Genomic DNA, 27,773 nt, shown 5'->3' with positions numbered 1-27,773 from the left:
CCATATTTGAACAGGAAATTGTAATTAAAGTGCCTCACCAACACAAAGATTTTCTAGTCTTTATGCCGATTTTATCAATTGTCATTAATTGAACGTCTCAATAAGCAATGCAGTGACATCATTCTCCCTATTGATTCAGGAGTGTCTCTTTAGATGAATATGTTTTTGGCGCAAGGAAAGATATTCCAATATCTTCAGTTCATTCTAAATGCACGTATCTAATGGTTAAAAAAGCACAGAACCAAAACATAACTACACCAGTCTATACCCGCTTGGTTACCTTCCATCAAACATAATAACCACGCAACCTATGATAGATATGATATAACGGCCTCCTCCGCCGAATTCATTGGCGGTGGTTGGGAGACTGAAGACAAGATTACATAACAGGCAAGGCAAAGCTACATGTACAAAGTTTATGGTATAATCTAGATGTAAAAAGTGTAGCAAGCCATCTAAATGTGCTAAGCCTGTTGTTGTAATCTTGCATCCAGAATCCCGAGACTACCAATGGATTTAGGGAAAGTGAGAGTAATATAGCGCACTGGGGAAAACATGTAATACATGAGAAATTTGGTAACTTTAAGCTACGTAGCTGTCTTCTGGTACTTGATTCTGGCATTGGAGGCACGGCTATATAGCGACAGAGAGTCTTAAAGTCGTCGAAAATCATTAAGACAGGAGTGGAAGAAGAGGGCGTCGTCTACATAACCCAGCGCTTTGATGGGCGGTTAGCCCACGCTACGAAGGGAGCCAACCGGTCGGACCAGAGAAAACCTCATTCCAATTAGTGTGGATCGGCCAAGACTGTGCGAATGAATGGCCGAAAGCTATTTTAACAGTATTGGAGAATTGACTCGCCTCGTCTTAATCCTCGTCCTTGAGCGACTGGATTGCTTAGAGAGTCATTCACTAACACAGAAATGGATGATGCAGCTTTGTATATAAGATATCAATTGCTTTTGTGATTCTTTTTACACCGATTAAAGTACATATTATGTGGAATTTGAGTATCGTCTTTAGCACCCGCGAATCTATACATGCTGTATCTTATCGCTCCTAAAACCAGTGTCTGAAAGAAGGTTGAGTGGGCAACAATGTTTCGAATTGATTATATACTTTGTCTGGTAAGAACAGGGTCACCGACACACAAAATGGTGATATGCCGCTTAGGCCTTAAATTGAGTACAGTACACTTCTTGTCAATTTTAGAAAAAAAAAAGTGAAAAAAAGGGTTTTCGAGGAGGCTTACATTGAGCATATAGAGTTCGACAGCAAAATCTTGTAAGTCTTTCCCATCACTCCCCTCTTCATTATTACTTCTGAGTTCCGCCATTATCAGGATAAACGCCACTCTGGCTTTTTTCTTTGTCTGTTTGACGCATACGCAATAATCGCTTAGTACGGGTGTTTTTCTAGTCGTATACAACCTACTTTTGACATGGGTCCTCGTAACGGAAAGTAGAGCATTACCTAGCTGCACGATTTGCCCTAGCACTTGGGTGCTGAAAATGGCTGCAGGTTGTGAGGGTTTCTCATCCTTGAATGATGGCAACAGTTGCTCTTTGGGTATCCATGCTTTTATATGTACACCATACCGTATCAAGTCAGATGATCGAAGGGAAAAAAAGCTTATATAGATAGCGGTTTACTTTTACAACAAAACAAATAAACGATGGACTACTATGAGGTCCCCCCTGGATGGCGTTGTTAAGGATGTCTAGCTGAGGTTGATTTACTACCCACTATTATGGTGACGGGGCGATTGATTCGTTCAAACACGCCGTTTGCTGCTGCATTTGCGGGCGTTCTTCGCTTCGACTGAATCTGAGTGTCAAACCCTCCATGCGTTCGTAAAGGTCTCCTCGTCTTTCTCTCTCTTGTTCTTCCAACATGTCGAAACGTCGACTCAGCAGTGTCGACGATCAGCAACACCACCAACAGCTACAGCAGGAAAATTCAGCCATGCCGTTTACCATTGACCCATCTACACCTTATGCATCGTACGATCTTGCCACTTTTCTGTGGCAAACACCGTTTATTTTCGATTACACGTTCGACGACGCAGCTAAACGGGCTCTTCTGCAGAAATGTTATGCATCGCTCTGGAAAAACAAGAACGAATTGATGCAGCAACACTTCTTCCCAGATCGTCGAGAATTTGACGAATCGATCGATCGGTCACTCTTGCACCGTCATCGACGTACGCGTAACAACGATGAAGGAACAAGCGATCGCACTGGTTTAAGTCAGGCACAAGAGGATGCAGACATGGACAACAACAACAGCAACACCAGCAACATGCACACGTACAAACGACCTCATCTTGAACGCTGTGGCCGAGTGTTTCGCAAAGGAGAACCGGTTTACCGGTGTAGGTAAGCATATAGTTTCTGCGATTTGAAAGCTTGTATACGGATCAAGCTAGGGACGCTGATGTGTATTAATATTCATTGTCTCAAAAGAAACTGCGGTCTTGATGATACGTGTGTGCTTTGTTCAAAGTGCTTTCATTCCAGCAATCACGAACACCACACTGTATTCGTATCAATCAGCCCTGGCTCAGGCGGTTGTTGCGACTGCGGCGACCCCGAGGCATGGAAGGTGCCATTAGAGTGCGACGCTCACTGCTCTCGTGCAGCGTTCTCGCCTGGGCAGCGATCAGCTTCATCCAAAGCCATGGAAAAGCACATACGCAAATGCTTAACGACAATCCTCGATTTTATCCTCTGCGTGTTTTCCCTTGCATCCGAAGAAATCGCATTACCAGCTACAAACGACGAAATCATCCAGTGGAACAAGAACGAGTGTGTCATTTTTCGCCGAATGAAAGTACCAGCACGGACAGGCCTGCACAAGAAGCGAAAGCAACGCGCACAGCAGCAATTTCATGACGATATGGACATGGACAAGGAAAATCAAGAAGAGAGTGCGAGTGCAGCGCGACAGGCTGTGGATGACGATATGCTCTATTCATTAATTGCATGGAACGACGAGACACATTCACTCAAAGACGTGTGTGAATCGGTAATGCGTGCCTTGCCTTGCGACTATGAACATGCGCGACGTATCGTCGAGACAATCCAGATGCAAGGTCGAGAAAAGCTCGGAACGTCAGTTAACTTGGACGAACTACGGTCCATGGCAGCACCGTTGACGAATATTGGATTTGGTGTAACGATTAAACCAGCACGCGATGTGTTTCGAGAACAAGTATGTGCTGTACTGATCGACTGGCTTCAGGAGCTTGCTCGGGCTCCATTTCCATTGAACGAGAACGACACTATCCGGACAATCTTGTGTGAGGAATTTTGTGTTTGCTGGGAGTTACCACGGCCGCTTGCTATTCTTACAACAGGTTCGCCACCGGTACGACTCTTGTCAGAAGATGAGGAAGACGATTTGGAAGATTATAACATTGCAAGTGGGGACGACACAGTGATGAATGGATCTGAATCAGAGCAAGGAGAAATGTTGGTGGCCCATACACAAGAAGTCGAGGAAGAAGAGGATGTCGAGATGGACGAGCCAGATGAAGCAGCGGATATTGTTGTACCTGTTATCGAGCATATCGATCCTGATAATTACCCGATTATATATCAGAACCAAAACGATATCGCCAGCATCGAATGGGATCCAGCACCAATGGTCAAAGATCATCGTCGTTTGGCTCTAGAAGAACAGAATTTCGCTGCATTCCTTGATATACCACGTCAACTGATCCCTGTCAGAGAAATGAATGAAACGCGTGCCTTGGCCTTGGCTATCCAGCGCGAATTTGAAAAGAAGCGTAGACTCGACTATTTCTTACTTTATGATCTCCGAGTTTGGAAAGAAGTACGGATATCTTTGCGCGAGCTTTACATCTTAACACTTGGATCCAACCCAGTGTTTAAGAAGCGATTCGGTAAGTTTCGTATATTTTGCTCCTTTGAGTGGTAGTGAACAGGATAGCTTTGCTAATTGATGAAGTTTTTTGAAATAGGCAAGCGACTAGTACGGAACTACGCAAGATTGGCAGATGCTTTCTTGTTCCGGGATCGAGAGCCTGAAAGTGCCTTCATCCTGTTCTCTGTCCAGCTCCTCACTGTGCCATCAGTATGCAGTTTGCTCGTGAACGAATATTACTTTTTCGGTCTCATTTGCTCTACATTAGCAGCGTTCTTTACCACCGATCAAATCTACTATCTTCCACCTAGTGAACGCCCTAATCTACCAACAAGACTTAGCTGTGAATCAAAGGCTTTCCGCACCCGCCGATACTTTAACGCATTCCACGACTTACGCTATATCCTCAACGTCGACCTTCTCAAGCCGTTGCTTGCCCAAGATCCAGTGTTCTTACGGCATTATCTCGACCTCATTTCGCTCTTCCAGGCCATGAATCCACAATTATGTCAAAAGGATACGCATGTCGAATACGAATCCGAAATATGGGTCAATGCATTCAATGTCACCTTGCAGATCGCCAAGTGTTGCCGTGCATTCTCTGACTGTTACAATGCATTGCCGTCCGAGACATCGGAGCAACAAATTCAATCTGCACAAACGCTGGTCCGTGCTGTTGCTAGGATACTTAAAGCCATTGATGCGTGGGGCGTGGGTACCATCGAAGACGGTATGGTTCCCGCAACAACTAGTGTAAATCGACACACCGTCACCTTGCCCTACCTTGGCGATATGAGTCTAATCAAGTACGATATTTCCTCCGAGCCGGTTTCCTTCCATCATCCACTCCACTGGCTTTTGGCGGGTGTTCTTGAGGCGGCAAGCTGGATAACCGATGATGTTTTGCAACAATCAGGATGGTCCTCTGGATTTGCCAACGCCGTCGCACTGTTCAATTCGATGGACACGGATATGCTACCTCGTATTTTGGATTTCCCTATTCGCACACTGGCATTCTCTTCGCAGATTAGAGCTGGTGTTTGGGTTAGGAATGGATACAATATTCGAAATCAGGTACGACATGAGTGAAAATATCATATTTGGTTATAAAGTCACTAACTGTTGTTTCTTTTCCAGGTCCACCATTATCGTGACATATCACTCCGTGAAGCAACCTACGACAGTGATATTTTCCTCCTACAGTTCGCATTCGTAACGATCGACCCCAACTATGTGCTTGCAACCTTGATGGATCGCTTCGACCTAGTCCCATGGTTTACAGGTGACACTGAACACGGTCAATACGATAACATGCAGTCTACGTTTATGGTGGAAGAAATTCTGTATCTTTTGATCCTGTGTGTCTCTGAACGCACGAATGCCACACACAAGCCGGTTCAAGACAAGATCAGACGTGAAATTGTCCATCACCTTTGCCTCGGCCACACAGTTTACTCGGAACTCGTCAAGCGGATACCTGAACGTTTGACTGAACACCACGACTTTGACGAAATCCTCAACGAGGTTGCCATATTTAAAGAACCTGTTACGCTCAATGACTCTGGACGGTATGAGTTGCGTGACGAGTATTTTAACATGGTGGATCCCTATTTCTGGCACTACAGCCGAAATAACCGTGGTGAGGCGGAACTCGTGCTCAAGAACCGGTGGAAGAAGGAACATCCAGATCAGGACGAATCGACCTTTTTTGTGCTGCCAAAGCCTTTCGAATGGGTCCAAGGACCTTTTCAAGGATTAGAGCGTTTGCTTAGCTCGCCAGTCATTGTTCAGATGATAGTGTACACACTTTACAACGTTCGACGCCTGCGCGAGAGTCACAAGAGTGATACGGTGCTTGATGAGGCCATGTATTTAATCCTGCTTTCCATGACCGTACAAGACCCAAGCGAGTTTTGCCAATATGCAACAGGTCGTGTATTTACATTTGAGTCGCCTGACGATGCCAGCGAACAAGAGATGAGCTTATTCCAGGTGCTGATCCAGTATCGTAACGACGAGCAATACAAAGAAACTCACGCACGGATTGATTGGATCTTGGAACAAATGAAGACGCGTGGTGGCGACCAGGCTCAATTTGCAGTAAAGCAGTATTCTGAGACCATACAAAAGGATGATGATGTTTCGGCGGATGCGAATACGCAGGAGTTGTCTGAACAAGAACAAAAGAAGAAGGCGGCTAAGGAAAGGCAGCAAAAGATCATGGCCATGTTTGCCCAAGCGCAGTCTGCATTTATGGAGCAAAATGAAGATCTTTACGACGAAGAAGAGGAAGAACAAGAAGAAGCGCAGAACGAAGGAGAAGGTATCAATGATGTCGATGGTGATGCTACGACGGTTCAGCGAGTATGCGCGTATCCAACAGGCACATGCATTGTTTGTCAAGAAGACGTCAACGAGCGATCCCTTCCGTACGGCATGCTTGTCTTGATCCAGATATCGAACATTTTGCGCGAGGCAGAAATGGACAATCCCGCTACATTTAAAAACATGGCGGAGATGGGACCCAGTCTTGACCGCGACTGGCCTGATGCCCAAGTACCAAACAGCGACGATAAAGAAAGCCAAACATGCGGCAGCTTTCCATCAGACCGACACAAGGCTGGTCTTTGTGCGACAACATGCGGTCATTTGATGCATATGAAGTGCTTTGATGCCTACTATGCTTCTATCGAGCAGCGACACACGGCTCAACTTACGCGCAACCACCCTGAAAACCGCATCCGCAAGGAATTCACTTGCCCACTGTGCAAATCATTGGGTAATGTGCTGATGCCCATCCTATGGAAAGGCAAGGTCGAATCCCATCCTGGCGTGCTCACCAACGCAGACGAAGAATCATACAACCACTTTCTTCAAGCGGACATTCACTTGACAGCAGAAAAGCTTCAGCATGCGATCAATCCATCACAACCGCCTGGGTACGGTATTTGGAGTGCTGGTGGTGACATGCTTTTTGCACCACGACTGCCATCTTTACGCGGAGAAAATAGCAGCTCGCGGGACAAAATTCCTGGGTTTTCCACGCTACTTGGACTGGCTGCCAACGAACAACATCAACAACGGTTGAACCGACTGGGCCCACCAGAAATGCTGTTCCGCTCGGCTGTCGGTGTTATTCCTGCTATCAGCTCTGCATACACTCGGATATTTGATGTCCTCTCTGCCATCCTCGATATCTGTGGCGTTGAAGCGACTCGAAGTCTGTCAACCAGCATCAAGAATGTTGATACACTTTGGGGAGTGCTCGGGTATACCATTGCGGCCGTCGAGATAGCCATGCGAGGCGCATCCTCTTCATCCGACACACTATACGACCAATTACCTAGTCAAGCACAAATGCTGTTGCGTATTTTGAGCGACACGGTGATATCCTACGCAAGTCTAATGTGCCAGAGTGAACCGCCGCATTCAGGCTCGCGATTATTTAACATTCCACCTGTTTCACACGATAGCAGCACCATGGTTCAAGTGCATACTGTTGCTGTACAAAGAATGCTTCAGCTGTTTGCTTCGGATACGGCTACGACGACCAATCAGCAAGCTGCGGCTGCCCCAAATACCCGTCTCTATGACAACGCCCCACTTTTGACTGATGACCCCTTCATGATACTTTCCGAACTTTCGGTCCATCTGGTCCAAGTTACCAAGACCGATGTATATCCGTTTATGCGCGTGCTGCTGTTGGCTGAGCTAACCAAGATCACTGTTGGCTTGCTGCAAGAGGGCTCCCTCCCGCTTTATCAAGCAAACAATGATGGCGGCGAAATAACCAACGATAGCGATGATGCCATTGCAACGCGAGAGTTTGTTGCTATGGTGTCAAGCAAGCTCAATAGCCAAGTCGATATTAGTGCTAGTGCCAGATTCGACAAGTTGCTCAAGTCGTTTGCACTGCCATTTTTGCGTCGCACAATGATTCTGCTAGTTGCACGGTTTGGCCTTATCGTGGATCTATCATTGACACAAGAAGAAAGCGAGTTTGACCGCCTTTTACGGATATTGCATCTTCCTAGTTTGGCTACACTGCTGAGACATCAGGATACAGAGCAGATGGTGGCTGGATGGTGCGGTCAACTTGCCAAAGAAGCCGAGCGACGAGGCGAACCACAGCGGACCGTATTAGATCTCCCAACACCACTATCATTGATTCGATTACCGACAAGATTGGACGCGTTGATGGATGAAAGTATGCGCCGTATATGTCCAAGATGCAAGACCGTACCTACAGACCCAGCTGTCTGTCTGCTCTGTGGTACATTTGTATGTGCTCAAAGCTTTTGTTGTTCTGAAGGTGAAGAAGGCGAGTGCAATTTGCACATGTTAGAGTAAGTGCTACATATGAATTGGGTTTCTGGCCACTGGCAATCATGTTAATCTTCGTCTGATAGGTGTGGTGGCGAGATCGGCTTGTACTTGTTAATCAAACGGTGTTCTTTACTGGTACTCCATAACGAGAATGGATGGTTTATGCAAGCACCTTATTTGGATGCACATGGTGAAGTGGATGAAGGATTACGACGAGGTCGACCCCAGTTTTTGGCTGCCAAGCGATACGCAGATACCCGTAAACTATGGTTGCAACATGGTATACCTGCATACGTAGCGAGACAAATTGAAGCATCTTACGATGTTGGTGGCTGGACTACATTGTAAAAAACACACACAAATAGTATATAACACATAATCATTCACATATCTCTTTCTGATCTACATAAGACCCAAAATTTAAAAAGTCACATTCTTTTCTTTTTCTGTCTGCAAAGTATACTAAAAAACCAAAGATAAAAAGAACATTAAGCAAGAAAAAAGCAGAAGGGGAAGGGGGAAAGAAAGCTGCGTATATAAAGGATGCTGTATATGTATATATTTGACAGAGGAAGGGGTGGGTTTAGAGAGGGGTGGCAATAAGGGCTGGAAGAAGGGTAAATCAATACAGTGCGGAATCACTAGTGACCTTGGCCATCATAGTTGGACTACATGGGTTTTTGGACGGAGACGAAGAAGTTGTTGATGATGATGAAGGTGCGTGGCCATTTGTTGCGGCATGCTTCTTCTCCTCCACTACTGCCGAGAATGGTGCTAACGCGTCCAAAGCATGACTAATTCGCTTTGTCAGTCGCGCCACACACTTGTCGGCTAGTACGATCTCCCAAGCGAATTCAACACCGTACATAAACTTGATGGCATATGCGATATACTGTGCTTCAGTCTCACCCATCCCAATGTATTCATCGACTGGCGTCACGGGCATACGTTCGGGATCATTACCGAGAACATTCTGGATCAAGCGGAGCATGCAGCGTTGCACTGCATCAGTGTCCTGCACAGATGGTGCCTTGGGTGCTGTGATTTCAAACGCCACACTTCGTGCCATGACATTGTGTTTGCCGTCATGGTGGTATCGGAATTCGTATGTGCCGGTCTTCCAAGGCAACTGAGTCCCCTTAAAGACCAATGTGCCCTCAGTTTCGCCTTGTTTAGCGGTTGTCCATTGCCACAAGCCCCGTGAGCTGATGTTTGTAATATGTCGATGCTTGTTTGCCGTGACCTTATACACGCCGATCCAATCACGCTCTCCGTGCTTCTCGGGCGCAGTCCATGATAATTGTATAGGATGACCGAGAGTGAATCCGTCTGCAGAGGGGGTCTTGATTTGAACAGAGTAGCGACTCAAATCGTACGTGCCAATGTTGTTGTCAACCAAAGGATGGATCAGGCGCGAGCGTGAGGTTTCGAGCAGCGTCTTGGTTTCCTCCAAAACTTCCTGCAAGCGAGGACGGGCAGCCTCGACCATATCACCCACAGCACCAGCCGTTTCCTCAGCAGTTTTTTCCACCTTTTCAACCATCTCCTTGACAATACGTTCGACGTTCTTGGTTGTGTTGACAGCAGCTTGCAATTCGGCGGTTTCGCGGATCAACTTGCTGACTTCTTGCTGGAATTTGTCCGGAATAGCGTTGGGCAAAGCAATAGCAGCAGACTTCAGGGTCTTTGTCAAACCGGCCTCCTTGCGGATCTGATTACCGTAGAGCTTGCGCATATGCGGTGCTTCGACGTAGTTCAGGAACAAAAAGGTCGAAATTTGCGAGAACAAGGCAAGGACATAGATAGCCCAGCTGTTGGCCATGAGTGTCATGCCCCAGATTGCAGCGTGGCCGACAATCTTTTCAGGGTTGTTGAGGTAGCGGTAGATGCCAGTGTACAAAAGGGTGGTCTGTTGATCCTCCATGAAGAAATCACCATAGAACCTACGTTTGTATCTTATTAAGTACATGCTTTCCAGTATGAAGTTTGAATAGCCCTGCTTTTTCCTTGCAATACTTTACCAGCCATAATCACCGAGCACTTCATAGATCGATACCGCAGTCCAAATATGCAAAGAAATGAAACCCAAGCCGAGCGTGTGTCGCAATAATGTCAAACCATATGTCCAGTTGCTCGGCAAGGAGTACATTTCCCAACAGGCCACAGAGAAGGTAATGTAAGTCATGCACAATGAGAGGTTATAGATGCTCTTCCAGTTGGCAAAGGCTTGCTCGACACCACCACCCCACTTGACGAAATGACGCGTGAACAGCTTGTTCTGGGATTGTGCACGCAACAAAGCACCCAGACCGTACGAATGGAAGATGCGCCAGAACACGGCTTGTCCAACAGCAAATGCAACACCAGCCTCACCACCGATAATGAGCGGGGTGATGAGCGAGTAGAACATGAGAACGGCGGATGCAAGATCGGTGGAGCGGCAGAGGTCAAAGTTCTTGAACACAATCAGATCGCGGCGGAAATAGTACGAGTAAAAGTCGCGTGTGGCGTTTTTGTCCAAGGTCGTATTGATATCTCGAGCATCTTCGTCGGATGAAACGAAGCCACCAGCTGTAGGTTGGCGCTTGGGAAGGGTAGGCGGGTTGTAGGTCTTGTCGATATCTGCAGTAGAAAGGAGAAAAAAGTGATGAGGTAAGCGAGCGAGACACACAAATAAAATCATGCGTGATGTGAAACACTTACGAGGAGTTTCCACATAAACAAGGAAGGCAAACTGCAATGCATGTGCAGCGATACTGACAAAGAGCACCGTGTAGCTTGCACTCATCAGGGAGAGACCGTAGTAGCCAATGTAGCCCACCGAGTACATCGGATGAGGTGCCATCTCAAACACGCCATCGAAGGTCAGGGACTGCTCGATCAGGTAAAAGAAGTCGCCCCAATCTAGTATATCGATTCACATTCATTAATTAGCATCCACACCTGACCAGGAATATTGTACCTTTTTGCCTCCCGTTGCCCCTTTTTATCAACATCATCCCATAGGCCTATCCATCTATTGTTACAAAAGAGGGCTCCACTTACACCATGCAAAGTCCTTGACTACGCGCTGAGCATCGAGCTTGACCCAGATGTTGAATAGGATCATAAAGAGGCCGCCAGCCCAGCGCAGAGCATCGCCAAAGATGAACGTGGACTGGGGAGAGAGATTAAACCAGGCCAAGGTAAAGCAGATGTACGAGGTAAAGTCGTTCATCAGGATCAAGTCGACCAACTGGCGGTACAGCAGCCAGGTATTGTACTCTATCGGAGCCGACTGCAGCAAAAAAAAAACAGCATACACGAACGCGAAAGTGATCAGCTTTCTTCTCTCTCTCCCCCACCCCCCAATCGTTTTTGCTCGATTACATCGGACATTCAACGCAAAATCCAAAAAAAACCTTACCGCAAAGTCATAGTCATCGCCCATCTTCATACTCAACTGTGTCTTGAGCCAACGGTAAGCCTTTGGGTTTGCATCTTGGTCAAAGATTTGGTACTTCTGGGCCATGCGGACCAGTCCTCGGCTATCGCTCTGGTATTTCAGTAGTGCGCCCAGACCGGCATTGTATGCCAATCGCCAAAAGAAAAAGATGAAGATGAACAGTGTCTGCTTGGCCCACGTAGGGAGCAAGAACAGCAAAGCAATCTCGACGGCCATGGTGCCCAGTGTCAGAAGATCGAAAAAGCTCTTCTTTTCTTTGGGGTTCAACAATGCTGTCACCATATCACGCGTGGCAGGTACGCGAAAGACTGTCAAACAGAACATGTAAAGATATTGCCTCGGGATGAGTAAGCCCTTCCGCGAAATATGCATATAGCCCCACGAGATAAAGCATTGCAACTAACCTTTGCCGTCAGGTGTCTTGCCATACGAAAAGCGCGCGGTTTTGTTCATGTCATAATCGGCAGACGACGACGACGATGAATCTGAAGACAATTGCGACAAACGTCTGCTCTTTCCATGGCCATCGTTCTCTGACGGTGCCATATTACGGTGGCGTAGCTCCGAATCGACGCTCATTGTTTGCTTAATGTTCTCTCTGCTGTGTAAGTGTTCGCAAGTCGAGGGCAAGGCGATTCTGGTTGAACAGAGCGAAGGAGAAAGAAAGAGAAGGAAGAAGCAGAAAGCGCAACTCTTGCGGGTTCCGCAGGGCCCGAAGATTCGAATGGTTACACTATCCAGGCCTGGGTTCACGTGAAATCTCTGGGCTGCTTAAGGATGGGTTTGAGGGGCGCTCGATACACTCCGAAACGATGGGGTTGCGGGCAGACCACTTTGTTTTCGAGACAGAAAGGTTTCTCAGGTTGGTAGCGGCATTTTGTTAAGAAGACTGATGCCCTGCTCAGAACTTGGCAGCTTGCCTTGTGGAGATGACATGGCATCTAGTGTCTTATTCTCCAAAGCAACAACGGGGACAGCAGCAACGTCGTGTAAACAGTTCAGTTGTCGCTTGTATAAAACCAGATGATTCTTGGCAAATTCCTTACAAATCACAACGCGACGGATGTACTACATACATGATATGTACCGCATTACGGTAAGATACGTGTCCCATAACTACTGGCAAGAGAAAGGGTCAAGAACAACGGCCCAAAAAATATGATCCTCTCACTTTCCTACAGAAAGACGGGGTCCGGTTCTGATTAAAATTGGTGATATGTAGTCCCATCTGCAAAAAAAAAAGCCACCTTTCCAAAGTGGGGCCGGACAAAGCAACCCTTATTTGGTGCTGTGAAACGGTCAGTCAATTGACCCACCCCTGGCGCCATGGACTGACATGCACCTGGTCTCTTTTGACATACAAATTTCTCGTAGACATAATATACCCACATAATGACAATGACAGCCTTCCCACCTGTACCAGATCTTCTCATGCTACGTCACATGACGTGATTGACCGAGTGGGAGTGAGGTCACGAGGTTTGTCGCTGCTGCATGTTGGCGTGTAACACACGCTTTTGAACGCTAACCTCTACTGCTGACTGTAGCGATAACAGCAAAACAACACGATATGATACATATAACTACTTTTAAGAGAAGAGCACTCTTTCAAGAGTGCAGGTACATCGTTTTTTACTTTGTGGTCAACTGATCGCTTTACATATAACTATATCATATACATAGTACTCAAGTGCACCCTAAATGAGGGTACATTAATATGCAACAATAACAGCAGCACCAGCAAAATGATAATAATGGTAAGTAGTAACTACAGGACAATGATTACGTATTAGCGTATATTTTGTCAAGTGCGTATGCCGTTTTAACATGTACAATAACTTTCTGAATTAGCAGCAGAGCCTCGAAAAGCAGTATATACAAGCAGAGTTACTTTGGATAGAGCTTCACTGGATAGTAAAACTCAAAGCTGAATTAGGCTGCCAAGAACACATCCTTTGATAACTCTGCATATTTTCAAATTCAAAATGTGGAACCAGCCAACCATCTAAAAAGCATTGTGCAGAGGTTGCTTGAATCCTTGCAAACTGAAATACGCGCTCGACAGAAATTAAAAGGACAAGCATCACCTTTCCTGTGAGCTCCACGCACATTTTACCGGAAGTAGTCAATGTGAGCTGTTGATAAGCACCAGAAGAAAAAGGAAAGGGCGCTGTGGATACTGAACTACTGTATGTCGATGCCCTTGTCTGTTATTTGCGTATCATAAGCAAAGTAAACATGGCAGGTACATTAGGACGAAAAGCGCGGGCCGCTTATAATTTTTGACAGCTGCATCTTCGATGAAAAAAAATGATGACAGACATGATCCGGGTTGTCCGAAGTTACCTTTAACCAATCCATTATCGTCCTTCTTTTGCCGGATATGTTCAGACCGTCAATGAAGACTAAAATGCACCCTGCCGTCTCGTTTTGTCCTGTAATAACAAAATCTGTCATTATAGAGCCAAGGCAACCGTTCGTGGCAGCAAGTAGACACCACCAGCTGCAATGACCAGCTCTCCAAAACAATAAACGTGCGAAGAACAAGATACCGTATAAGGTCAAAGCTCTCCATTTAACAAGCTTTGCGGGCATGAACAACACTGCGCTTCTTCCGGCGTTGACACTTTCACCAAGCATCATCATCCGAAACCTGGTTGTGCTACGTTATTATATCTGACCACCCAATATGTTTACCTAATTGTGCTTTTATATGCCATTTGGAACGATCCTATGTAAGAAAAAGCAATAACATTAAATAACGCACCAAATGAGTCTATAGCCTGCGATTAGTTTAAGCAAGCCATGCCCCCTCTCCATATAGAGCCAAGCGTGAGCTTAATTGCAACCCCGCTAAAACTTTTCGTCTTTTCGGGTGGCGGATGCATTTTTGACATTTTTTTTTGCTTTGCACAACACAATCAACCCAAAAAAAAGCGAAAATGGCCAAGGATAAGAAGCAAAAGAAGGAGAAGGTTGCCGCTACTGCTGCTTCCATGGACGTCGATCAGGACACCGAAGACGAATCACCAAAATTCATCTCACCCATCGCACACCCATTGGCCGAAAAGAAATTGTCCAAGAAATTGTTCAAGACTGTCAAGAAGGGTAAGTGTCACCAAGATATTCTTAGATTCATTCTTGTCGAGTGATCAACAGTCGAAAAACAAGAAACAACTGGTATTTAAAAAAATTTCTTGTTTTCGGTCCATCGACACTGTTGTTGCAAACAATAACAGCCAGCAAAGTAAAGCACATTCGTCGCGGTGTCAAGGAAGTTGGAAAGGCTATCCGTAAAGGCGAGAAGGGTCTGGTCCTGATTGCTGGTGACATTTCGCCCATGGACGTGATTGCCCACTTTCCTGTGTTTTGCGAAGATCACGATATTCCATATATCTTCGTTCCCTCCAAGCAGAAGCTTGGAGAAGCTAGCCACACCAAGCGTCCTACATCGGTGACGATGATTGTTTTCGGTGGCAAGAACAAGGATGAGAAGGCTGCTGCGGATTACAAGGAATTGTATGACGAGTGCGTCGCTACGACCAAGGACCTTGTAAGTTGTTATCATCACATTGTGTTCTGGAGTGTTTTCTAATATCTTTCCCACTGCCTTTAATAGTACGAAAAACTGGTGTATTAAAAAAAATTAAAGAGATTACGATTTCTGGTTTTTTTTTACCCTTTCCATCAAAGTATTTACTTAATAACGCCTTTTAGTAACAAAACAAGACATCTTGCATATCGATCTTCCCTTGTGTTTCTTTTTCTTTCTTTTCATTTTTCTTGCTTATTTCACCAAAAAGTCGCTCGCATTCTTCATGTAAAGAATAAAACGTTCTGTTCATAGTCCATGTATTTAGAAAAATGTCGTTTTCTCAAGGGATTCAGTATTGAGAGGAGAGATCCACTAGGATACTTGCGCTATTCTCGACCATCATCAGCACGCATTCTCATAGTGTGTATTATACATCTTGCTGTTGCCATATGAAAGTATAGAGATTTATGTGCACACACGAATATGGGTTACACAACTAAAAAATCATTTAGAGCACCATTGCGTGACGACCCGTGGTGCTCAGGTCAGTGTCGGGAGAAAAGGGCTCCTGCTTCAGACACGTTTCTAATTCTTTCTGGAGCTCTCGAGACGCATTACTAATATATACATATACCACATGGCGTCCAATCAGCCCGTGCATTCCGTGTTGTTTGATAATTCAGCACCACAAGGAGGAGCAGCAGCAGCAGGAGCAGGAGGAGGAGGAGGAGGAGGAGGAGGCGGATACTACGATTCACCGGCTGCCGCTGGAGGCGATGGTCTTCAATTCTACGCATCTTCATATGGCGATCAATACGGCTCATCATCCTATTATGCCAGTCCACCTACGGATGCTACAGGCGAAATGCAAAGTGCTGGTTTCGACTATCAATCAGGATCGTTTTGGAGCGCGTTTGGCACGGGTGGATTTGCAGATGAACCACCTCTGTTGGAAGAACTAGGAATCAACTTTGAACATATTAAAACCAAGGTTTGTTTCTTTACAGTTATTATTGACCGATAAACAGAGTAGCACTGTGTTCATGTTTGGATGCAATAATGGGGGAAACTCAAACGTTATTTTTGCATATACACCTTTCTAAATAATAGAGTCTTGCAGTATTGAATCCGTTCCGAGTTGTTCCAGATACAATCATGGACGACGCTGATCTGGCAGGACCACTGCTGTTCATGCTTTTATTTGGCGTTTTTCTCATGCTGTCGGGCAAGGTGCATTTCGGATACATTTATGGTGTGGGTCTTCTCGGCGTGGTTTCCATCTTTTTGATCCTGAATCTAATGAGCGGTAGCGGTGTTGACTGGTCACGAACAGCAAGTGTGCTTGGTTACTGTCTGCTGCCCATGGTGATGTTGAGTGGGTTTAGCGTTGTCTTGCCCTTGGGCGGCTATGTTGGACTGGTCTTGACCGTGGTCAGCATCCTGTGGTGTACGTTCTCGGGCTCTGGCATGTTTACTAGCGTGCTTCATATGAGTGAGCAGCGGGTCCTGGTGGCATATCCTGTCGGTCTCTTTTATGCTAGCTTTGCATTGATGACCGTATACTAAAAAACAACAACAACACAATTTTACCCTCTTTCTCTTATCACACCACGCATATATTGTCTCTCCCTATCTCGAATCCTTACAAAGTCCAGAACTAGAAGAGCTCGGGTTCTTCTCTGTATATAATATATACTACATAAAAACTGATTCTATAATAGCACAACAATACTTGCGTTGCTTTCCATATGAAGCTGCTGCCTTTTTTTAATTGTTATTTACCGAAATATGTATGTACGATTGCGTTATGTTATGGAATGGGATGGGATGGGTTTCATATGGTGGGAATGCGAAAGAAAAAAGAAGATCGATGATTATTAAGGGAAAGCAAGATCTTCAAAGGACAAGTTCTCGCCGTGAGGCTTGTCCTTGAGCGAGTCCAAATCAATGAGGCTTTTGCGTTCGGCATAAAGCGACTTGTACGCAGACTTGATGGTCACCTCAGATACACCAGCAACAACAGCAATGTCACGCGTGGATTTGGGGGTGCGGTAGAGATAGGATACCAAGTAGATACAAGCGGCAGCTACCGAGATGGGAGACTTGCCTGCCAGCGTACCCAACTCTTTTGCCCGCTTGACCAGATCGACACCTGCTTTCTGAACGTAATTGGGAAGCTGCAAGTTGGAGCAGAAACGAGACATCAAGTCTTCCGAGTTCATGATCGTAGTGTTGGTCTGAAGCTTCGCCTGCAGCGACTTGTAGCATCGTCCAATTTCTTTCTTTGGCACCCGTGTCAACGCACAGATTTCTCGGAATGTACGGCCCACCTTTTCTTGTCGACAAGCGATGAAAATGCATGCGGCGATAATGGCGTCGCTCGACTTGCCTCTCAACAGCTTTTCATCCTCGACACGCTTGTATAATTGCTTCGCGGTATCGCTGACAATCTTTGACAGAGAAATCGAGTCGCACATGGCACTGATCTCTTTGTATGCTTGCACGAGATTGCGTTCTCCTTTGATGGCCGTTGCACGACCGTGGACCTTGTTGAGATCCTTTGCAGCACCCGTTCCACCGTCTCGTCGAGAAATCACAGTGTCGAGCTGGTTTCCATCTAACAATGGATTCGCTGCTGCACCAACACGAGACGGATCCTAATGATACGTGAATATTCATTATAGATTATTTTATTTATATGTGTGTATGTGTTATTACCATTCATGTCCAACTAAACCACCAAGCCCCAAGCCCTAACCCCTTCTCATTATAGGTTCTCTTTCCCAAAAAGAGGAATCTCATACATCGCCCTCATCATTGGCAAAAGTACGCCATTCCGATCTTGTGTCAATGATACGATCACCCAAAACAAGACCACAGTCGCCGCAAACAAGATCACCAGAGGCGAATTCTTCAATAATGTGAGGTGGATTCACACGGCAATCAGGACAAGTCAGCCTAACATTTAAGTTTGGTTGGAATTGTTGGGGTCCTTGATCTTTTTGTTGAGGTTCACGAAGAGGGAAAGGTATGCTGGAGGCCATTTTGCAAATTAAAAAAAGATCCAAAACGCCCACAATTACAAAAGTAACTTTATCTCTTTTCTAATAAAGGGTGGTTTTTGGAATTGGAAAACGACAACGAAGGTTTATTCAAGCTTGCAACGTCTTTTTTAATACTGTGAATTTTCGCTTGCCGCAGCAATCAGAAAGCATTTTCATTGGTTCGTTCCGCGCAGAACATTACAGTCATTTCAAGAAATTAGTCGCTGGTTTTGAAAAAGTTCAACAATGAGCTCGAAGAAGCGAGACGTACCTTCAACTGCATATATCCGAATGAGCCCTTGTTCTGGACCACAGAGAAGTACGGTTCTCAGCACGCGCGTATGAAAGAGGTGCACAGCCAATACCAAAATCTTTGCCGTACTTGCAGCTGCATGGTCTTTCTCATGGCAGTAAACGAGCCACCATGACCTTCTCTTCAGCAGAAGCGTGGACCAAAGATTTCGATACGTCAATCACGGTTCACAACTTGGATATTGAGCCCCACTGGCGCCGACTGATTCAACAAGCTCTAAATCAGTCACAGCGTGATCAGTTGTCCAAGCACCTTTCTAGTAGAGGCATTGCTAAGGCAACTTGGAGTCAAGCCAAAGATGTGCTGATCTCCATCTATGACACTGCTGTACAAAAGCGTGAAAGCAATCGTCAAGTCTTGCTTTGCAGACAAGGCGATTTTGAAGGCCTAGACAATTACGTCCGGCGCTTCCAGCAGCTTCTGCACAGTTCGTACTACAAAAGTACGGACGAAGCGGTGTTCGATACCTTTTTGTTGAACATGCAAGAAGACCTCCCGCTTGCAAATGTTGTACTGTACGGCAACACAAACTTGCTTTCTGTATGAAAGCTCCAGAGCTCAAGACGACGACGAAGAAGATGAGCAAAACTACAATGAAACTCCAAGGCGTCGCATCCGAGTGCTTGTGGCAATGTCGAAGCGTTTTTTGGACTCAAGTGATCACTGTAGTGCTGCTGAGGCCTGGTTATCGCAAAACTATGGCAATGAATGGCCTGTTGACGTGGATCGCATTAGCCCACACATTATGGCTTTGCCCAACCTGAAAGGTAAACGTAAGCTCAGCAAGATCAAATGAAGACACTCTTGGTAATTGACAATTGGAACCACAGCCCTAAATAGTGCACTGGATGACCTAAAGTCGTGTTCATTTTTAGTGATTAAACCGACAAAATACAGCATTCTCGATTTTTTCGACTGTATTGCCTCTAAGCAAGTACCTGTCGACAAGGAAAGATGTGTATACAACAATTGGACGCCTCGTTTCATTCGATATCTCTTTGCCTTCGAAATTTCTCTGATTGCATATTTACACATTCCTTTGGTGTTATATTTCCTTTGATTTTATATTTGGCCTTACCCTCTTGCTTTATTCCAAATTTCTATCATGTCTGATCTCATCCCTTAGCCTGTTTCCCAGGTTCTCATTTTACCTTTGATCTTACCCCTTAACTTAACTACCATTAAAAAGGCAGGGCTAAAAAAACTAAATGATCTTGTCAAAAGATTGTTTTTTCCTTCATTAGTCCCTATTCGGTACGTGACGATACGCTTGCCAAATATACTTCGATCGTGGTGGCTAATTAACAGCTTTGGAACAACATGATAGCTTTAAATGGTTGTAGCATGTTCATTGTTGAACACGATCAAATTCGAAACCAGCGACTTTATTTCTTGAAATACTGTATATTGCTTCGAGCAGCTTAGCTGATCAGGTGGCGCAATGCACACTACGTTTTGTTCTATTCACCCACAGTTTGCATTACTGGATCATGCTCGTGGTCGATATCCATGAAATGAGTTTCCAGCTGATTGCTACTATCTACATCCTTCAAGGCCTTGGTTTTGCCGTCAAAGTCTGGAAGATTCAGCGTGGAAAGAGGAGGTATCTGTGCTTTATGCTGGCGTCGCAACTTGGCAACCACTTCATCGAAGCGTCTAAAGTTGTTTTGATCACGTACAAATGTCTGATGTGCCTTTTCTTGTATATGCTATTAGGAAGAAGCAGAGAAAGTGGATTAAGTAAGCGTGCCAAAAAAGAGCGAAAACAAAAGGGAAAAGTTACCTCTTTCAGATTGGAGTAACGCTTGTTACAGTTTTCGCACCAATGCATCTCCAACTCCAGCTTTTTCTGTGCCTGCGCCTTCTCGCGTTCTTGCTGACGTTGTTTCTCTCGTTCCTGTTCTTTGGCGCGGGCATCGGTCTCTTTTGTAGCTGTTTGGTTCATGGCTGCAGTCTTGAGCAACTGCTTTGCGTTTCCGCCGTTGTTGTTCCTTCCTGCCCGATTATCTACCATCCGCCTATCAAGTCGTGCAACTCGCTCGTCTTGATTCTGTGAGTTGTCCGTGTAAGCTTTGGTGGTTGCTTCGGACGTGGATACGATGCGTGATGATGTCAAAACGGTTCGGGTGTTGGTGCGTGAAGTAAGATTTAAAGAATGTGTTGGGCCGAGCCCAGATGCTTTTAGAGTGGATGATGAATGTTGTGCGATGTTGTTGTTGTTATTGTTCTCATTGTTAATATCAGCGGTACTATTATGGATATTGGCGTTGTTAAATAAGGTAGAGAGGCGCGGATCATGGGGTGTCATGGGTGGTGTTATTGTGGTTGTTGTATTGTTTGGTATCACTGCTGCTTTGAATGGCTCCAGCGGTTTTGCAAATGCATGTGGTTGGTAAGGTGGTTGCTGTTGTTGTTGTTGTTGTAGTAGTAGTGACTGTTGTGGATAAGATGGATGATGCGTTTTTAATAATTGCTGTGATGAAGGACGACCGTTTTCCTTGTCGTCCTCCTTTGGATGCTGATCGTTGATGGGTTGTGATGCTGCTTTTGGTGCCTGTTGTTGTTGTTGTTGTTGTTGTTGTTGCTGACGTTGTTGCTGTAATAGCTGCTGTTGCTGTTGCTGCGTGGGAAGTAGCGGATGCCGTCCTGGCGTACGGATGAAAGGTGATTTGCCAGATGGTGTGCCTTTAATATATGGCCACGAGCCTATGACGTCGTACTGCTTGACAGCAACAGGTCGATGGACCCCTCGCATATCCTCGACAGATATATAGTAATTTTCGAAAGGTACAAATACAGGTCGTGCGGGTTTTGTTGGGTCGCGGGCATTGGCTGATCCACCATGATTCGTGCCTACGCCAAACCTCTTTTCGTCCTCTAGCAATTTGTTGATACCTTTACGGTTTGCCCGATGGCCAGTACTGTGTCCCGTCATCAATGATTGCAATAGCTTGTTCATGTCTGTTTTACATAAAAAAAAAGAAAAAGAGGATGAGAGGCTGCGTACATACACACGTAAAAGAAGTATGATCGGGAAAATTGCAAGTATGCTGCTTACAATCGAGACTCCACACTTTTAGGCCCCACTTTAGTGAGTTGCTAATAATCGGGTCCACCGTTCGTCCATTTTCACCCAGGGCGGTTAATTTTCCAGGAATGGATTTGGTCGTGATAACGTGTGTGCATTTGTTCGAAAAGAATGGTTCTGCAGACTATAACGGGCAGAATTAGCAGAATGTTTGTCAGTAGTCTCACGGGAAAAAAAATCCCGTAAAGAAACTTACAGAGTTGAGAAGTTTTAACCGATCTCGTATCTTTTTCATGCTTTGTTCGTCAACATTATCCAAGTAAAACTTGAATTCGGAGAACTTTTGTTTAAGGTTTTTAATGGAATCGCCTGCATGTGTTGCAGAAGCAGCAGCAGCATTGTTGGTGGTGGTTGCCAATGGAGGTTTATCGACGGTGGTTGTTGCTATTGTTGCTGCTTGGGACCCACTGATCGGTCTTTCCATGGTATGTAGACGCAGGGGAGATGTGTGTGTGGAGGAGAGAGAAAGAGTTGGTATACAGTATTATTAACTGGGGTTGGGAACCACACGACACAGGCACACACAGGGTTAGGGTTTAGCACATAGAATACGCTTCACAAAGCAAGCAACAGAGAACGGCGACGCCTATGGAAAAATAAACGCGTATGAGGCTGCGCTTGTACCTTGAAAAAATAACGTCGGAGTTACGATATGGATTTATATTTTTCTTCGCTGGTGTATAGATTGCGCTGCCATGGCAAATCCAGCATAAAAACCTGTTTTCCTTCCATATTGACTTTAATGTGCAAAGGAATAAGGAAGATTGGGTTGATCTATGTCTGATTCCGAATGACGCATGGATACTATTGATGCTCTTGCTGCTTTGAATGAGTGGCACTCGGCTCATCCAAGTCGCTATCCATCTTATGTTTATACCCTTTTGTGCAGTACCGTCGGCCAGGTAGGTTGGCAGTATGTCGTGTGAGTGTAATGTGAAAGCACTAAGCCTATTATATCGTTGGTAGAAAAGAGAAAATAGGAGAAGAGTGGGAGTAGTGATCAGGAAAGTTCTTTGTTTATAGTTTGCACGGAAGATGAAGAGAGGACATATGGCTGGACCATCACAATAGTAGTGCGTAAGCTTCTTGCAAGTGCGAAAGTGGTACATCGCACCATTTTGGGGTCTTGTTGCACTGCATAGAATGCTTCCTACTGGGTCTCGGACAAAAGCCAGTCAACATGGAAACAACCCTCGATCTGGTACTACTATGTTACGACCGATCAAATACCGTCATCGTTTATTAGTATTCTTCGCTCTCCGATCATTAACAAGTTGGTATATAGCAATTATACCCACTGGTGGTCCTTATCATCGCCACCCACAGCAGATCCGATAAGCGAGAGAATTAGGGCGATCATCTCATTTTACCACTTTATTGCTGGTACATATCCATACTCCCCTATCAAGACTCGACAAGAAGAAGCTAAAGAAGAAGAAGAAGAGGTGGCGCCTGCTGCGTATGTAGTATATATTAATAATAAGGGGAGGATCGTTGCCCAGAAGACGCAAGAAGCAGAAAGCTCTTACTTGTTTTGGTCTAAGCATGAAAATGAAAGTATAAAGTCCCCAGACTGGTCAATAAGCACCAGTCAGGTCAAGCCAAGCCTAAGTGGAGGAAGCAGGCAGGAGATGATGACAAGTAGGTCGTGCAAGAACACGCGCTGCACGTTACTCAAACCACTCAGTTTCTCTGTTTTACCATGCGCGGAGCAATGTCAAAGGCGGAGAACCAATGGGTTGGCTACCATGACACAAACTACTCATCCGATTGCATGCTGTCTTGAAACAGACGGACGGGCGATGACGATGTGTTTACTTGTATGCAGCGGGTGGATACAATGGCAAGGCAGTGGATACAAGAAGCAAATAATAAAGAGAGATGAAGAGGCCAAGGAGCGAGGAGCTCTTTGTAAGGGGGCGAAGGGGGGGGGGGGGACTTGCTTTGAGAGAATAACATAAGCACTGCCGCATATGTAAAGTGTATATATGGCATATGCATGCCTCTCCATATCGTGCTGCCGCTGTAATTTGCACACCCCGCGTGCCACGAACGGAAAGCCGACAATCCCTTTCAAATGTGCACGCTTCCAAGCATGGCAAATGGCAAAACCCACAGAAAATAGCTACTATTATTATTATTATTCTCGCACAGTAATCACATCTGCTCTTCTCTTTCTTTCTTTCTTTCTTTCTCTCTCTTCTTTTCCTTTTACTTTATTTCTTTTGCTCTTTCCCAAGATCCGTTTCCTCATCTCATTCCTTTCACTTTCATACACCTCTTTCCCTTCTTCTCTTTCCCTCGCTTTCTTTCACGATCGCCAATTCTCAAAAAGCACACGTCCTCCTCCTCCTCCTCCTCTTCTCCTCGCAACCCCTTCTTTATCCACTCTTTTCTGCGATCGCTTTTTTGACGGGCCACGCTTGATCATCACCTTCACTCTCATTACGAAAACAGGGGCTTGCCCTCGTTATCAATAGCAACAGCAACACTAATCTGGACCCGTCTTTACCTCTTTTTCATATACACTCTCTTTCTCTCCTACTCCTTTAACTTCCTTTAGCAATATATAAAGCATGCAACCACCGTCTCAAATCGACCTACCTATCGCTACCGACTCCGTAACGAATAAACCCTCTTCACAAAAAGCATCGTTGTATCACACATGCCGCGCTGTCCTGAACGGCCTGGCCGCTGTTCCCGGCTTTGACTACTATCTTAAGATGGAACCTACCTCGACGACAACAGAGCAGCAATATTCACCCACTATTGCGACGGCAACAACGTCAACCGTCGGCGATCCAGCAGCCTCACCAACAACACCAGCACCAGTAGCTTCGAATAAGAACGATCCTTTAAGCAAACTATGGTTTATATGCAGACAAGGAGCAAGCTTGTGCCTCCTCTTCAACACCCTAAAGCCCGAGGTGGCTATCCAACTTCAACAAACCAATGGCGATCTCATGAAGCCAAAAGCATGTGTTTATCACTTTATTATCGCTTGTCGGGACCATCTTGGCTTGGACCAAGAGGGTCCCTTCACGGTGACCGACTTATATCAAGACGATACCAATGGCTTCGTCAAGGTAATTTCGCGCTTCTCTGTAGTATTGGCTTGTAGAGCGAGATCGGCATACATCGAGATAAACAATTTATGCATGCGTACTTGTATGATCTAGGTCGTTAATACAGTAAGAAAAATCCTCGAGTTGCTCGAAGTCAACGGCATTATCTGTATCCAATACCATCGTCGTCATTCTAGTACGAGTACCCCAAAGGACACCCGTAGCAAGGTTGTGACCGAACTCTTGGAGACAGAACGTAAATACGTGCAGGACCTTGAATCACTTCAGGTAAGCAGTAGTAGTGGAATAAAGGGCGTGTAATTGAGCGCATACTACATCAGATCGCCAACGCATTACTCATATTTGTATTTTCCTTATTTATCACACTAATGCAGTACTATATGCGAGAAGCGCAGGCACAAAAAGTGCTCCCACCAGACACGCTGCATCAGCTCTTTGGCAACCTGAACGCCCTAGTCGATTTCCAACGACGGTTTTTGATCCATGCTGAAGACAATGCAGACCGACCACCACGCGAGCAACGATTCGGCAGCCTGTTCGTCCAGCTGGAAGACGCCTTTTCGGTGTACGAACCATTTTGCGCCAACTTCCAAACGGCACAGGCGCTGGTAGTTCAAGAGACTGTCAAGCTGCAGAAATTAGCCGATATCATGTCGCCTACTTACGAATTACCATCCATGTTGATAAAGCCCGTGCAGCGTGTATGCAAGTACCCTTTGCTTTTACAGGAGCTCGTCAAATCGACGCCGGAGGATTGGACCTATTATGCCGAAATGAAAATGGGGCTGGAGGCCATTCAACGCGTGACGAGCAAAGTCAATGAAACGAAGCGACGGCAAGAGAACATGGTGTTTGTCGATGATCTTAAACGACGCATCCTCGACGAGTCCTGGAAAGGGGCAATCCCCTCCTACGGATTTTTGCTGTTGCACGAACGGTTCGTCATCTATCGTAACGATGCCGATTACGACGTGCTCATGTACCTGTTTGAAAAGTCCTTGTTTATCTGTACAGAGGAGAAGGACGTGCCCAAGAAATCAAACACCATTTCCGTCAAGAAGAAAAAGCCGACAAAAGAAGGCGGATTGCATGTCAAGGGCCGTATCTTCATATCACAGATTGCTCAGATCACCGATGTCAGCCAGTCAGGTATGTAAACACACACTTCCCTATACCTGTTTCCACAAGCTAGCCTTTCTTTCCCTCAGAACACATGCACGCTCCCTTATTTGTTTTGTTTGTTGATTTCATTCATGTTCCGTTAACAACCTGCCCTAACCTTCTTCTTTCAACCATCAGGTTTATGGTCACTGCGGATCTTCTGGTCAGAACGAGATCCAAAACCCTACAGCATCCAGTCGTTCAACCTAAAGTCGTTTATCTTGAAATGTCGTAACGGCGAGCAGCTGAGGCAATGGGAGGCTGCGTTAAACAAGCTTATCCAAAACGAGAAACGCCTATCCCGTGAAAGCCGCGCGGCTGCTGAAGCGTTGGTTTGGAAACATCAGCAGACACCATCGATGCCAGTGACTCCTACGCAACCGCAACCGCAACAACATCCCGTTCACCCGGTGTTGTCTGATTCCTTCCCTGAGCAATCTCCTGGCGATGATGACGAGGACGACGAAGATGAATACGACGAACTGTTGCATTCGAGCGACGAAGAAGATTCTGGCTTTTATGGGAGGTTGCGCAGTAGCTCGCAAAGTGCTGATTCTTATCACTCGCACAGCAAGTCTCAAAGTTCCGTATCACTTCCATCCAGCTGCGTCAACGGCATCAACACGAACAGCAACAACAGTCGCCAGCCTGTCATGCCAGGGATGACGCTGCCACCACTTCCACGTGATTCGGGTGTTGATACGAGCCCCGGATACTCATGCTCGCCTCCCATTTCATACCCATCCTCACCACTCACAAACTCATATCCATCATCGCCATCTGCATCCACACGAGCATCCACCACCAGCAGTTCCGGATCAAGTCAAATATGGCAACAGCAACGTCGTCAAGGTGATACTGCTGGTCTGTTGCCAGGAGAAATGAACGGACGGACCATCCTGAACGAAGGGGTCGTAGTAGGAGTTGATGATTATCCGTTTTCGACGGATAGTAAAGAAACACAGAGCAACAACAATAACAGCAGCCGCATGCGGTCGCAAAGCAGTCCAAACATTCATCAACAAACGCCACTGTTTGAAGACGCAAAAGATGTACCCCTGCCGATCAATTCACGGACGTTATATTACCACCAGCAACAACGGAAACGGCTCAGTACGGGACATCAATATGAAGACCATCCTCCATTGCCGGTTTCTCAGCAGCAACAACTGCTGGGTGCGAACGTCAAGGTCAAATTGAATTACATGGATGGGATCTATGTGGTAGTAGCACCATTAGACATTACCTACAACGAGCTGTTGGAGCGTATCGACCGCAAGATTCGTGTGTACTACCATGACGTAAATAGTACATTGATCGGCCTCAAGTACCAAGACGAAGATGGCGATCTCATCACCATCAGTTCGACGGAAGATGTCCAAATGGGGTTCGAAAGTCGTGGTGCAAGCAATACAGTTAATTTCTTTGTTATCACCTCATCTACTGCTACTACTATTACTGCTACTACTACTACTACACCTTCTACTATTGCTACATCTACTGTTGCCTCTACTACCACAACAGGTTGTACCAGATAATGTTCTTATTTCTCCATGTGTCTGTTCTGTCTTTCATTATCATCATCTTTCATCATCATCTTCTTCATCTTCATCTACACCACTCTATACCACCGCATTCTTTGCTTTTTCTTCACTATCACCAATACCGCATCGATTCTTCTCCGTTCGTATTACCATCAACCTCCCATCCGTTCTTTTTCGTATTTTCGCATGTAACATTCCATACCTTTTCATATGTCACTCGACCCCGGCACTTTCCTTTAAATTATTAAAAAATTACAATACTTTTCGTTTAAAATTCATGCAAGAAAAGTTCGAAAGGATTTACTCTTATTCAAAAATGAATACATTTAGTTCTGGCAACCGT

At 45.6% G+C, this 27,773-nt stretch overlaps 8 protein-coding genes across 8 annotated transcripts; 5 read left to right on the top strand and 3 right to left on the bottom strand.

The window, feature by feature from the left end:
* Window positions 1-1,684: 1,684 nt before the first annotated feature.
* BDB00DRAFT_239489 (uncharacterized protein) lies at window positions 1,685-8,804 on the top strand. The gene is made up of 5 exons (XM_053116610.1): window positions 1,685-2,378; window positions 2,466-3,907; window positions 3,986-4,962; window positions 5,026-8,234; window positions 8,298-8,804. The coding sequence occupies exons 1-5, from the start codon at window positions 1,894-1,896 to the stop codon at window positions 8,560-8,562; spliced, it is 6,378 nt and encodes a 2,125-aa protein (XP_052972536.1). The 5' UTR covers window positions 1,685-1,893; the 3' UTR covers window positions 8,563-8,804.
* Window positions 8,805-8,836: 32 nt separating this feature from the next.
* BDB00DRAFT_776720 (phospholipid methyltransferase-domain-containing protein) lies at window positions 8,837-11,983 on the bottom strand (the record flags this gene model as incomplete). Its single annotated transcript, XM_053120285.1, has 5 exons — window positions 8,837-10,157; window positions 10,236-10,836; window positions 10,918-11,118; window positions 11,260-11,491; window positions 11,621-11,983. The coding sequence occupies 5 exons, from the start codon at window positions 11,981-11,983 to the stop codon at window positions 8,837-8,839; spliced, it is 2,718 nt and encodes a 905-aa protein (XP_052972535.1).
* A 2,464-nt stretch (window positions 11,984-14,447) lies between these two features.
* BDB00DRAFT_861843 (RNA-binding protein Nhp2) lies at window positions 14,448-15,527 on the top strand. Its single transcript, XM_053126050.1, has 3 exons — window positions 14,448-14,767; window positions 14,899-15,212; window positions 15,279-15,527. The coding sequence occupies exons 1-3, from the start codon at window positions 14,602-14,604 to the stop codon at window positions 15,297-15,299; spliced, it is 501 nt and encodes a 166-aa protein (XP_052972534.1). The 5' UTR covers window positions 14,448-14,601; the 3' UTR covers window positions 15,300-15,527.
* A 304-nt stretch (window positions 15,528-15,831) lies between these two features.
* Window positions 15,832-16,760, top strand: BDB00DRAFT_879951 (uncharacterized protein; the record flags this gene model as incomplete). Its single annotated transcript, XM_053127932.1, has 2 exons — window positions 15,832-16,185; window positions 16,305-16,760. 2 exons carry the CDS (start codon window positions 15,832-15,834, stop codon window positions 16,758-16,760), a joined length of 810 nt encoding a protein of 269 aa, XP_052972533.1.
* Window positions 16,761-16,932: 172 nt separating this feature from the next.
* On the bottom strand, window positions 16,933-18,326 carry BDB00DRAFT_861840 (cyclin-like protein). The gene is made up of 2 exons (XM_053126049.1): window positions 17,999-18,326; window positions 16,933-17,851 (listed from the first exon to the last, which is right to left on the bottom strand). Exons 1-2 carry the CDS (start codon window positions 18,236-18,238, stop codon window positions 17,072-17,074), a joined length of 1,020 nt encoding a protein of 339 aa, XP_052972532.1. The 5' UTR covers window positions 18,239-18,326; the 3' UTR covers window positions 16,933-17,071.
* Window positions 18,327-20,011: 1,685 nt separating this feature from the next.
* BDB00DRAFT_879948 (uncharacterized protein) lies at window positions 20,012-22,063 on the bottom strand (the record flags this gene model as incomplete). Its single annotated transcript, XM_053127931.1, has 4 exons — window positions 20,012-20,260; window positions 20,335-21,512; window positions 21,610-21,763; window positions 21,836-22,063. 4 exons carry the CDS (start codon window positions 22,061-22,063, stop codon window positions 20,012-20,014), a joined length of 1,809 nt encoding a protein of 602 aa, XP_052972531.1.
* A 1,655-nt stretch (window positions 22,064-23,718) lies between these two features.
* Window positions 23,719-27,773, top strand: BDB00DRAFT_948253 (uncharacterized protein). Its single transcript, XM_053129544.1, has 4 exons — window positions 23,719-24,725; window positions 24,819-24,992; window positions 25,100-25,874; window positions 26,025-27,773. The coding sequence occupies exons 1-4, from the start codon at window positions 24,216-24,218 to the stop codon at window positions 27,422-27,424; spliced, it is 2,859 nt and encodes a 952-aa protein (XP_052972529.1). The 5' UTR covers window positions 23,719-24,215; the 3' UTR covers window positions 27,425-27,773.
* On the top strand, window positions 27,335-27,773 carry BDB00DRAFT_861832 (uncharacterized protein). Its single transcript, XM_053126048.1, has one exon. It carries the CDS (start codon window positions 27,424-27,426, stop codon window positions 27,676-27,678), a length of 255 nt encoding a protein of 84 aa, XP_052972530.1. The 5' UTR covers window positions 27,335-27,423; the 3' UTR covers window positions 27,679-27,773.

Source organism: Zychaea mexicana (assembly GCF_025766255.1).
Source record: "Zychaea mexicana strain RSA 1403 chromosome Unknown BDB00scaffold_203, whole genome shotgun sequence".
In the NCBI taxonomy this organism is placed as follows: domain Eukaryota; kingdom Fungi; phylum Mucoromycota; class Mucoromycetes; order Mucorales; family Lichtheimiaceae; genus Zychaea; species Zychaea mexicana.
The sequence above is the reverse complement of the archived record's forward strand: the minus strand, read 5'-3'. Positions and strand labels throughout refer to the sequence as shown.

Coding starts and splice junctions, on each gene's coding strand:
- BDB00DRAFT_239489 (XM_053116610.1), top strand. CDS start 1,894: ATGTCGAAACGTCGACTCAGCAGTGTCGACGATCAGCAACACCACCAA. Junction 2,379..2,465: donor GAACCGGTTTACCGGTGTAG/GTAAGCATATAG, acceptor TTGTCTCAAAAG/AAACTGCGGTCTTGATGATA. Junction 8,235..8,297: donor TGCAATTTGCACATGTTAGA/GTAAGTGCTACA, acceptor TTCGTCTGATAG/GTGTGGTGGCGAGATCGGCT.
- BDB00DRAFT_861843 (XM_053126050.1), top strand. CDS start 14,602: ATGGCCAAGGATAAGAAGCAAAAGAAGGAGAAGGTTGCCGCTACTGCT. Junction 14,768..14,898: donor GTTCAAGACTGTCAAGAAGG/GTAAGTGTCACC, acceptor AAACAATAACAG/CCAGCAAAGTAAAGCACATT. Junction 15,213..15,278: donor TCGCTACGACCAAGGACCTT/GTAAGTTGTTAT, acceptor TGCCTTTAATAG/TACGAAAAACTGGTGTATTA.
- BDB00DRAFT_861840 (XM_053126049.1), bottom strand. CDS start 18,238: ATGGCCTCCAGCATACCTTTCCCTCTTCGTGAACCTCAACAAAAAGAT. Junction 17,852..17,998: donor TTGCCAATGATGAGGGCGAT/GTATGAGATTCC, acceptor ACGTATCATTAG/GATCCGTCTCGTGTTGGTGC.
- BDB00DRAFT_948253 (XM_053129544.1), top strand. CDS start 24,216: ATGCAACCACCGTCTCAAATCGACCTACCTATCGCTACCGACTCCGTA. Junction 24,726..24,818: donor ATACCAATGGCTTCGTCAAG/GTAATTTCGCGC, acceptor TGTATGATCTAG/GTCGTTAATACAGTAAGAAA. Junction 25,875..26,024: donor CACCGATGTCAGCCAGTCAG/GTATGTAAACAC, acceptor TTCAACCATCAG/GTTTATGGTCACTGCGGATC.
- BDB00DRAFT_861832 (XM_053126048.1), top strand. CDS start 27,424: ATGTTCTTATTTCTCCATGTGTCTGTTCTGTCTTTCATTATCATCATC.